The sequence below is a fragment of the Schistocerca americana genome, chromosome 3 (assembly GCF_021461395.2).
Source record: "Schistocerca americana isolate TAMUIC-IGC-003095 chromosome 3, iqSchAmer2.1, whole genome shotgun sequence".
NCBI classification, from domain to species: Eukaryota; Metazoa; Arthropoda; class Insecta; order Orthoptera; family Acrididae; genus Schistocerca; species Schistocerca americana.
The window spans coordinates 780,932,675-780,945,575 of record NC_060121.1 but is presented as its reverse complement, the minus strand read 5'-3'; the positions used below and the strand labels follow the sequence as shown (position 1 = coordinate 780,945,575).

At 38.1% G+C, this 12,901-nt stretch overlaps 1 protein-coding gene across 6 annotated transcripts in view; it reads left to right on the top strand.

Annotated features, from left to right (window-relative positions):
* The window catches only part of LOC124605815 (deoxynucleoside triphosphate triphosphohydrolase SAMHD1), a 355,281-nt gene that overhangs the window by 318,557 nt on the left and 23,823 nt on the right, over positions 1 to 12,901 (top strand). For all 6 annotated transcript variants that reach the window (XM_047137726.1, XM_047137725.1, XM_047137728.1 and 3 more), the window contains one exon: positions 4,553 to 4,733. In XM_047137726.1, coding sequence (XP_046993682.1) covers positions 4,553 to 4,733 — 181 coding nt within the window. The remainder of the gene's footprint in view (positions 1 to 4,552; positions 4,734 to 12,901) is intronic.

Below are 12,901 nucleotides of genomic sequence, written 5' to 3'. Positions count from 1 at the left end.
TTTCGATAAAGCACATTCTTTGTAAGCTCATTTCAGTGAGTACTTAAATTTTTTTGCAATGTGAAAGACTTGTTACAGTTCTCAACTTTAACAGAGAAATATATTGCAAATGAGAAATAGCTTCCATCTGAGATGTAACATTTGATTTCTTGACTAATGAACAAATTAAATGACTCAAAATCTGTAAATGTCTGCAACTAGTATTACAGCATGTTCTTCCAGCCAACCAACAAAAAGGGGTCACCATTCCATCATGAGACTGTAGGTCTGCTACTCATAACTCGTTACATGAGGTAATATAAAAACTGTATTTTTCAACACTGCTGTTGCTACTGCTACTTCTACTACTACTACTAATACTACCACTACCACTACCACCAACACCAGCACCACCACCACCACCACCACCACCACCACAAGTAATAGTAATAATAATAATAATAATAATAATAATAATAATAATAATAATAATAATAATAATAATAAACCCCGTGGAGGCCCGGGAAAAGAATAGGCCTCCGGTATGTTCTGCCAGTCGTAAAAGGCGACTAAAAGAACAAACCACTAATAGGGCTAACCCCCCTTTTAGTGTGATTACTTGGTTCAGGACAGAACTAAAGAAGCCTCGGACAAGCGCCGTCATGGTCGGGGACGACGCTTGAACCCTATGCCGGCCCACAATGGTAACGACACTGCTAGCCAACTGGAAAATGAGGTGTTTTGCAGGATATGCTTCCTGCAACCACCCTAGAAGGAAAACAGACAGAGGATGAGATTGTCAGATGAAGTTAATCGACACCTCATGTTCTGTTATTACCAAGCAACAAATCTAGGAAACAAAACACAACTGGATACAGATCACAAGTTTACACAACATTTATTACCAGATACCCGGAATTAAAATTTTTAACAGAACAACGACTAGCTGATCAGATCCGTGTAATAATCAAAAATAACAGGATACCCCAGTCAGAATTAGAAAACATCAGACAACAAGTACAACAAATACTGGAACAAAATAATGTGCAATTAGAAGAAGAAGAAAATACAGTAATTGACTCAAACATCCCAGAGAAAACAAACAAAGAACAAAACGCGTCAATTAAACGATCAGAGGAAAACAAAATCTTAAGACAGCCACCAGAACAAGCACAAATAGAACATGAAGTGACACACATGTTAGATATAGAAGAAAAATTTCAGTTGACATATATAGAATACAAAGACACAAATACAGACATTAGACCATTCTTGCATAGACCACCGAATAACCCACAAGTCGAAACAACAATAATAACTATCAACACAATCATACACAACAAAATAAATGAAAATACAACTATGGAAGAGTTACAACTACTGGTTTATGTAGGAGCACTCACTACACTAAATATACACACTAGGCAGAGATCAGAACCAACCAACACACAGAAGAAACCCACAAAACCAGCATGGCAACACAGGCTACAGATCAGAATAGAAAAACTGAGAAAAGACATCGGACAGCTAACACAATTTATAAGAAATGAAATATCAGACAAAAAACGAAAAATGTTAGGTAAAATCTCACAACAAGAAGCAATAGAGCAATTAGATGAAAAGAAGCAGAAATTACAAGCATTGGCCAAACGACTTAGAAGATACAAAAAAAGTGAAAATGGAAGGAAACAAAACCAAACATTCAACACAAACCAAAAGAAATTTTACCAGACAATAGATAACACACACATTAAAATAGACAATCCACCAAACATAACAGACATGGAACACTTCTGGAGCAACATATGGTCAAACCCGGTACAACATAACAGGCATGCACGGTGGATACAAGCAGAAACAGACTCATACAAGATGATACCACAAATGCCTGAAGTGATAATTTTGCAACATGAAGTCACACGAGCAATTAATTCTACGCACAATTGGAAAGCCCCTGGAAATGATAAAATAGCAAATTTCTGGTTAAAGAAGTTCACCTCAACACATTCACATCTAACTAAATTATTTAACAGTTACATTGCAGACCCATACACATTCCCTGATACACTTACACACGGAATAACATATCTGAAACCTAAAGATCAAGCAGACACAGCAAACCCAGCTAAATATCGCCCCATAACATGCCTACAAACAATATACAAAATATTAACTTCAGTCATTAAACAGAAATTAATGACACATACAACACAGAACAAAATTATAAATGAAGAACAAAAAGGCTGTTGCAAAGGAGCACGAGGATGTAAAGAGCAACTGATAATAGATGCAGAGGTGACATATCAAGCTAAAACTAAACAAAGGTCGCTACACTACGCATACATTGATTACCAAAAAGCTTTTGATAGTGTACCCCACTCATGGTTACTACAGATATTGGAAATATACAAAGTAGATCATACATTGATACACCGAGCGAGGTGGCGCAGTGGTAGCACACTGGACTCGCATTCGGGAGGACGACGGTTCAATCCCGTCTCCAGCCATCCTGATTTAGGTTTTCCGTGATTTCCCTAAATCGTTTCAGGCAAATGCCGGGATGGTTCCTTTGAAAGGGCACGGCCGATTTCCTTCCCAATCCTTCCCTAACCTGAGCTTGCGCTCCGTCTCTAATGACCTCGTTGTCGACGGGACGTTACACACTAACCTAACCTAATACATTGATACAGTTCCTAAACATAGTAATGAAAAACTGGAAAACCACACTTAATATCCAAACAAATTCAGATAATATCACATCACAGCCAATACAGATTAAGTGTGGAATATACCAAGGAGACTCATTAAGTCCTTTCTGGTTCTGTCTTGCTCTGAACCCACTGTCCAACATGCTAAATAATACAAATTATGGACATAATATTACTGGAACATACCCACACAAAATCACACATTTGCTATGCATGGATGATCTAAAACTACTGGCAGCAACCTATCAACAACTCAACCAATTACTAAAGATAACAGAAGTATTCAGCAATGATATAAATATGGCTTTTGGAACAGACAAATGTAAGAAAAATAGCATAGTCAAGGGAAAACACACTAAACAAGAAGATTACATATTGAATAACCACAGTGACTCCATAGAAGCGATGGAAAAACAGATGCCTATAAATATCTAGGATACAGACAAAAAATAGGAATAGATAATACAAATATTAAAGAAGAACTAAAAGAAAAATATAGACAAAGGCTAACAAAAATACTGAAAACAGAATTGACAGCAAGAAACAAGGCAAAAGCTATAAATACTTATGCTATACCAATATTGACCTACTCATTTGGAGAAGTGAAATGGAGTAACACAGACCTAGAAGCACTCAATACACTTACACGTTCACAATGCCACAAATATAGAATACATCACATACATTCAGCAGCAGAAAGATTCACATTAAGCAGAAAGGAAGGAGGAAGGGGATTCATCGACATAAAAAACCTGCATTATGGACAGGTAGACAATTTAAGAAAATTCTTTCTAGAACGAGCAGAAACTAGCAAAATACTCAAAGCAATCACTCATATAAATACATCGGCTACACCACTGCAATTGCATAACCACTTCTACAACCCTTTAGATCACATAACATCAACAGATATGAAGAAAGTAAATTGGAAAAAGAAAACACTACATGGTAAGCACCCGTATCATCTAACACAGCCACACATCGATCAAGACGCATCCAACACATGGCTAAGAAAGAGCAATATATACAGTGAGACGGAAGGATTTATGATCGCAATACAGGATCAAACAATAAACACCAGATATTACAGCAAACATATTATTAAAGATCCCAATACCACAACAGATAAATGCAGACTTTGCAAACAACAAATAGAAACAGTAGATCACATCACAAGTGGATGTACAATACTAGCAAACACAGAATACCCCAGAAGACATGACAATGTAGCAAAAATAATACATCAACAACTTGCCATAAAACATAAACTAATAAAACAACACATTCCCACGTACAAGTATGCACCACAAAATGTACTGGAGAATGATGAATACAAATTATACTGGAACAGAACCATTATAACACATAAAACAACACCACATAACAAACCTGACATCATACTCACCAATAAAAAGAAGAAATTAACACAACTAATCGAAATATCCATACCCAATACAACAAATATACAGAAGAAAACAGGAGAAAAAATTGAAAAATACATCCAACTGGCTGAGGAAGTCAAGGACATGTGGCATCAGGATAAAGTTGGCATTATACCGATTATACTATCAACTACAGGAGTCATACCACACAATATCCACCAGTACATCAACGCAATACAGCTACATCCAAACGTATATATACAACTACAGAAATCCGTAATTATTGATATGTGTTCAATAACCCGAAAGTTCCTAAATACAATGTAACATATACCATACAGTTAAAAGGAAGTCACTCTTGATGAAGGTCCGCGTCACTTTCCATTTTTAACCAGACCTAAGGTCTGAGAAAAATAGAAATAATAATAATAATAATAATAATAATAATAATAATAATAATAATAATGCCTTTTATTCTTTCAGGTACAAACTATCAGAGATACATAAGGATGCGAGAGCATTTGTGACTTTGAATGACAGCATATTTTATAATTTGTTATACAGCCATGATGAATACTTGGAAACCTCAAGAAGACTGCTTGCTGATATATGTGAAAGAAAAATATACGAATTTGTCTGTCTAAAGCATATAACACCAGCAGAGGTAATAATTTTACACCAAGAAATATTATGTGTCATAAATTTCACATGAACAACGGGATACCGAATTTTTCAAGTGTGAAAGTACATTCAAATATATTATTTCTGTTACTGTCTGGTATTGCATGCTCCAATGGAAGTGAGTTAAAGTTTCTTAATTAAAATTAATTGTATATGTGAGATGGATGTGTTGCATATAAATAGACAAGGTAAGAACAGGTTTTCTGTAGGTTTACTTAATTATTAAAAATGTGACAAATTTCAGATAAGACAAAAAGTTCGCAACTCCCATTCTTCATTAAGAGAAACAAATAAGTCCCACGGAGAAATCTGTAAAATTTGCTGTAAATGTAAGCAATGAAAAATCCTCAGAAAAGGAAACACACATTTCTTGATGGTGTCATAGGAAGAGCCAAGACAAACTTACTTTAGGCCACAATCAGAATCCAAAAGTCCCAGAGGAAAAATTACTGACAAAGTACTAGGCCAAACAAATATAAAAATAATTCACCAGAGTATGCAGTGCAAGAAAAATAATTTAACCAATTAGAAATAATAGTAAATAAGCTAACTCCAGATATTCTAGCTTTGCAGAACACAAACTAAATTAGCTAGAAATATTTAATCTTCCCATAGCAGATTGTATAACAACTAGCTCATACAGAAGTGATATGGAAGATGAGAGAGTGGCTATGTTAATCCATAATAAGATAAGCAGAAACTGTATACATAGTCCTGACTAATGAAAAAAATATAAAATTGAAAATTAAGAAAAAGCAATAAGACAGAAAATAAATTTTAGTAATCTGCAGACTGCCAAATGGATGTGTAGACACTTTCCTGAGAAGTAGGAGACCTTTTGTATATCAAATTCAGCAAAAACTGTAAACGTGTAGAATTAGGCAGTCTAAACATACATTCACTGAAAGATTCAAAAAACAGTATGGGATCTTATTAAAACAATGAAAGCAAATGTCTTAAACACGGCAACAGTAAGTCCAACATGTACAACTACAAACTCCTGAATATACATCTGTATGGCTCTCAATACAAAAGTGCTGTTTTAGAGACAGCACTGTCAGAGCATGATGCTTTAAAAATAGGCATAAATTATTTCATCATAATAAAGGACGCCCAGAAAAATCTTACATGATTAATCATCATATCATGTTTAGAAATTTCTTCAATACAGCAAAATTAAAGTGTGGGCTGTTAGTTACAATAAATAACTTGAATATAGAAATGCTGAACCAGAATGAGATTTATTTACAATTTGATAAATATATATACACAACATTACCTCACAAACTGCACAAAGTGAATCAAAGTGAATGTGGTAGATATCAATGAGAGATTAACTTAAACTTAGCTACTTAGCATAACATCCACCACAGTGTCTACACTATACTCGAAGCAGTCCTGCTCCCACACAGCCACCTCCCCCCACCCCCCCTCACCCCACCCCCACCCCCTCGCTCACTGTAGAGCAGAGCTCCAGGAACATAGGGGAACTGGCAGTGAACTTGACATCTTATCAGTTGTACAGACTAGTGTGGTTGTGGTTTGTGAAGCTCGAAGGATCACCGAGTGAGATGATACTGTGACAGTATTATAACTGCGGTGTACAGTTTGTTGACCTCACTCATCACCTTTGGTGAAGGAAGATAGGTGCTGTGCTTGTAGGTCATCATCGGCAAACAGGAAACTGGCTGCACATTGTTGAGTGAACTGTTGTAGGCTTCTGGATGACAGTTCTTGATGTGGTGCGACTTGTTGTGCTTGATGCCATTGTGCTGTTCTGTTATCCATAAATCGGTCGGAGATTTGCACATTGCAATACCCAGTAGATTTTTTAGGATTAGTACTTTCCTTTCTCGTCTCTTATGGTATTTATCTTAGATTGTGAAACCAGGCAATTATCGTTTAAGGGGACCACACCGTGGTTCAGGTCGAAAAAAATCGATTTTCGGTTTTCATCGTATTTCGATAGATTAAGATTTTATTTAAGTACTCTGAAAAGGATTTTGCTGAAAAAAAATTTTTTCAAACATTTAAAGAGCATTTTCCTACCACGTGTGTTTATGTGTCACATCCACTTTTCTGTCACCTACTTTTCTGCATGTATTTTAGATCTTCATATCCCCTACATTGCACGTTAGGGATTTTTTTACTCCAGAGTGTGTTGGCTATCCTTCAAATGCAATGGGCGGTACTCTTTTGTTTCAGCTGTTTGTAAACAACACGCTTTCAAACACGCGGTTAGTTTTGTTCAAGTGTGATTGTGAGTAGTTGTTATACTTAAGTTTGCAGTGCTTGTTTACAAATATACTCACCTCTTTCATGGCTATTTATATAGAAGCTCCTGCAAGTTAAGCCTATACCTAACTATACCTAACATCCTCCACTGATAAGCCATGTCATGGATTGTCTCTATCAGGGGAAAATTCGTGGTGCAAATACAATAGGGCTCAGGCAATTAGAGAATCTTATTCTCACCAGCATTCTCTTCCTGCTGCTGTTATTACAGCAATTAAATCTATTTTCAGAGACTTGGCTCATCCTGACCTTCTAAGGAAATGTCTGCATGGGGAGACACACAACCCAAATGAACGTTTCAATAGCATAATTTGGAACCACCTTCCTAAAACTGTATTTGTAGGCATACAATGAAATTAGGAGTTCATGATGCTGTTATTACATTCAATTGTGGTAATGTTGGAAAGTGTTGGGTACTGAAAAATCTGGGAATTAATCCTGGTGAAAATATGATCACTGGGCTGCAGCATTGCAATAAAATGAGGATAGCCAATGCAGACAGGTCTGCATTAATATGGCCAAGAAAGCAAGTCAAACATCCAGGAAGGTGAAAAAGAAGCTGGAAGACCTGATAGAGGCCAAAGAATGGCCATCTTATGAAGCAGGATAGTTTTAATTAACTGTAAGTAACAAATTTCAAAAGTTTTTTTCTTTAAAGTCAATTTCTCGCAAATTAAAATTTTCAGTACATATGCCCCATTATATCATAAATTATCATAGATAACTGAATGAAATTTTCAGAGACTCTGCATAACATAAAAAGCCACCTCTGGTACTACATTCATTAGTATTACCCCGTTAGGAAGTACACATAAAATATTTTCTGCAGAAAAAAAGTTAATATTTTTTGTTAATAAATTTAAAAAAGTATTTCTTAAAAACTATAAAATGGATAAAGTAGATTTTAGTACAGTTGACTCTATTAGCATCATGTAACATACAGCAAAAATATTAGGGTCCTGCATCAAATAGTTTTTTCAGACATGGGTCAAATACTTGCCTAAATTAACATGGATTAGATAGGCAGGGTGTGGTGCCCTTAACTGTGAAAGATTTTCTAAAATATATTCTGGAGATATATAATGGTTTGGATGAGGTGACAATGTTTTTATTGTTCCTGCTCATACTCAGTGTCTGCTACCATTTTGCATTTCTGGAAGTCTTGCATAATTTTCCAGTAACTTATTCAGTCCCCTTCCTAAGCCATGCTGTGAGTAAGTGTATTTCCAGTTTGTAATGACATAAGAGAGAGGTGCCTTTTTAGGATCCATTTTTCTTCTCAGTGTCACCAGTTTTGGGTACATTAGCCTCAATAAATAAGATGCATATAGAAATACTGAGCTAGAACAGATTTATTTACAGCTTTGTAAATACACACAACATTAACTCAGGCACTGTACAAGAAGTGAATGTATGGTACCAGAGAGAAGCTAACTTAGCTGCTTGGTACGAACAGAGATATTATTGGTGCACTAAAAATTTTACTCTCTATTCAAAGCACTTCTCCTTCCATAAAACTATTGCATAAAAAGGTTCATGAATACAAACCAGAAAATTATAGAACTGTACCTCTTCTGCCAGTTATATCAAAAATATATGAATGAACGGAACAGAGAGACCCACTGCATTCCTGATGAAACATGGGGTAGTAAGTTAAAGCCTATTTGCGTTCCAGAAAGACCAGTGTACTGTAGACGCAATCATAGATCAAGTGGGGACTGGACTAACAGCACCGCTGCTTCGAGTGAAAAATTACATTCTGGCTCTTGGCAACAGTGTATTGTGTGGCCTTGCTTTGGAATATCAGTCTGTTTGGCTTGGAATGTGCTGCTGTACCTATGGTGCGAGTTTCAGTACACTGGTTCCACTTACACACCAGCCTACTCCACGTCTACAACCTTGGGACAACTTGTCTACTTTCTATTCAACATTAAAGCTTCAACCATTCCATGCCAATCCACCTGCAAAGCAGTCTACCATCAGTAAGTGCATTCATGACAGCACATAGGATAATTGATGACAGTGCTAAATTTGTCACTCTCCTGAACTACCTTGGTGACCAGGTGGATTTGATTAGTCACTTACTTTCACACCAACCACAGCAAACAAGTACGATACAGCCAAATCTCTGCTGCTCCAGAGTTTCATAGACATCAGAACAACAACTCAGACAAGTTATTTATGAGGAAGCCAGTGGTTGACAGCACTCCTTTACAACTATGGCACTACCTCAGAACCCTGATGGATACAAACCTAGTGCCTGACTAGGCTCTGGGAACTTAGTGGGTCATTAAACTACCCTCACAGGTGCAACTCTTTGCATGAACAGGAACCCCTTGGTGTGAAATTATGGCTCACTGATAGAATACATTACTTCAGCCAGCACTGACAAAGCATCAGTTACCCAGCTACAAGTGCACAAATCACTGCCTCACAACCACCTCACCACGCAACTCGCTATGACACTGCCAAGGCCAACAGAGTTCACCTGACTCCACCTGAATTTCCAGCACCAGTCACCATGAAGGACACACCTCTCTCTCTCTCTCTCTCTCTCTCTCTCTCTCTCTCTCTCTCCCTCTCTCTCCCCTGGTAGTTTCACTCTCAGTTCAGGAATGTGGTGCATAACTGTCAGCTATCATGTGTGTTGCAAAACTCCAACAGCAGTCTGCTGCATGTGCACTGGGTAACTCTCATCAGTCAAGCTGCCTTCATGCACAGAACGTAGTTATCACAGACAAGACCTTCCAGCTATCACCCCTGCCTGTTTGACTGCACAGCACAAAACTACCTACTTGTTGATACAGGCACTGATGTCAGTACTTCACCCCTGACAGGCACACCCTGTCTTGCTGTCACAGCACACATTCTACTTCACAAGGCAAATGACATTACAGTCGCTGTGTACAACCCAACTACCGTCAATGTCAATCTGGGTTCTGACAACCCATTACCGTGGGCCTTCCTTATCACTGATGTCACAGAACCCATCCTTGGTGCAAACTTCTTACTACACTACCAGACCTGGTTCGCTGCGTTTTACTTCATCAGGACAGTGGTCAACCCATCATCGGCGTCATCAGCGAAAACTCCCCTCACCTGGATCTGTGTCGATCTCTGATGGCCCTCTCACCATCAATCCTCATGAGCACCTCTCTGAGTCTTACTATTCTTGATGAGTCATTATTTTAACATGTGCCTCTCCAACACTTGTATGTGGCATAAAAACAACCACCTTTGCAACATATTGCTACAGTTGCTATTGCACTGAAAGATGCATGGCATGATCTCACCAGCTTATATCATTGTCATGCACCCCCGTCTACATCAGGTTCAACCCATGAGCCATTGACGCTATTCTCTCTCCTGACAGTGCCATTGTGCATCTTGCAGACAGACTCAACCAGCCCACTGGATATCATGCCAAGGTTAGTGAAGGGCTGTTATCAGATACTGTGCATGAACCCACCAGTGCAACTGACAAGCCTCCCTCATATTTCCCTCCACCCCTTCTGCTCAATGCTGTCTGTAACAGAACTGTACATTGAATCGTCACCACCCCAGGTCCACCTGCTCGACACCTTCTCCCAAAAACTACATGCTGCAAAGGCTGCCATAGATGAACTATTAAAATGAGCAATTGTCCACCCCTCTCATAGTGCATGGGCATCACCCATTAAACTGGTCTTAAAAGAAAGACGGTACTTGACATTTATATGGCTATTAAAGAGCTATTAACTTGCACACCATAATTGACAGTTACCTAATTCCCAATGTGCAAGACTTTGCACATTCTCTTGCAGGCACATCAATCTTCAGTGTGGTAGATTGCAAGAAAGCATAATTACAAATTCCTGAGAGGGAGGAGGACATTCCAGAGGCCTCTGTTGTTATGCGATTTGGCCTTTTTTGAATTTCTCTTCATGCCCTGTGGCTTTAAAACACAGCCCAAACTTGTCAGCACCTTATTGATTGAACCCTGTTCGAACTGCCCTTCTGTTGTGCATATCTTGGCGAGACACCATATTTTACGGACTAAAAGACACACTTTTTTTCTTCAAAAAGTTGTCTCAAAAATTTAGGTGTGTCTTATGCTCAAAATTAATATAAAAATGTCCAGAGCTTGATTTAAAATTCCCGACAGTCTTAGAAATGGCCATATATTTGAAGCTGCAGAGAACCTTTCCCTACCTGGCAACAAAGGATTCAACAGGCGGCAGTAGTGCACCAATGTGGCGAACATGAGTTGCAGAGATTCACAAGTTTGCTAACACTGTCTCCCTCCTGCCCTGCAATCACAAACCCAGAACATTGTCTAGCCTATGCTGCATCATTGCAGTCTACTGGACTAGTAAAGTTGAACTGAAAGTGATTTGTGTTATCAGTAACAATACAATATTTTTATTAGTAGTTAAAAGCAAAATCTATTCATGTGATGCAGGCTGTAAATTGAAAGTAATAGCATCCTATGCTGAAGAACATGAAAATAGAGCAGCTGAGCAGCATTTCAGCCATCCACCAATGACGGGCTAGTAAAAACAAACTGAAAAAAAAAGACAACTAAATGTGCATATAGAGGACTGAATGCAAAATGGCCAAAACTAGATGATGACATATTGAAATAGATCCAAGGACACTGTCAAAGTGGCACTGGAATTAACACAAAAGTGATTTAAATACGTGCTTGTAAGTCAGCGCTACAGTGGAACATGACAGGCTTTAAGGGTGGACTTGGTTGGTGCTACAGGTTTATGAAGTGTCATGGACTTAGGATGTGAACCAAAAGCAAAATATCTCAGAAAATGCCACAAGAGTATGAAGAGAAAATATTATCTTTTAATCGCTTTATTATTCAACATCAAAGAAACCCAACATGGAACTAAGCCAAGTATCGAATGTAGATGAAATTCCTCTGACCTTTGAGGCGCCAAGTAACAGAACTGTTGCCATGAAGTGTGCTGAAACTGTAACTATAAAAAAAGTCGGCATGAAAAAATGTACTACACTATTGTCATTTCATGTTGTGCTTACGGTACCAAACTTTATCCAGTGATCATTGTCAAGTGCAAAACATGGTCCGAAATACTGCCAGGTGGTGGTGTTCAACTACATGATTAGGGTTGGATGGATGGATGGATGGATGAGGCTGGTATGAAATTATGGATTAACAGAATGTGGGAGAGAAGGGAGATGCTTTAGTGAAGAAGAGCTCTCTTGTTGTGATAGAGTAGTCTTTTGAAAAATTCTGTGAATGGGAAATTGAAACAGGGAAATACAGAGCTTGCTGTTATTCTGGGAGGACTTACTGCACAATTACAACCAACACCTGCATTTCTTCTCACAGGAACTGTGTAATTCTCAGAGGAAATGATTCACCTTTGAACATGAACTGCTCTGTGGGGACTCAGCTAATCACTCTCTCACGAGTGAAAAATACATCTCTGCTTCCCAACAGCAGTATATTTTGTGGAGTCTCTTTGGAATAAGTCTGTCCTCAGACTTGGACTGCCCCAGTCATGTTTAGGTAAGCTGTACACATGGTAATAAATCACTGTTTATACCAGCTGTATGTGTATGGCTTATGTTCCTTTACTGCCACTGTAGCAAGGAGCTACAGCCTCATCGAGGATGTCATAAACAACTTAGACATGAAAAAGAAAAAGTGTAGGACTATTAATGGGTATCTCAAAGGTGTTTGGTTGTGTGGGCCATAAAACATTAGCATAACGTTAGTTGTGCATGGGGCAAGAGGAAATCCTATACCTTCTTATGTTTCATAAAACAGGAGCCAATGTACAGAAGCTATAAAAACAGCAGGAGAGATCTTAAATAAGAATAATACATTTCTCTGTGCTG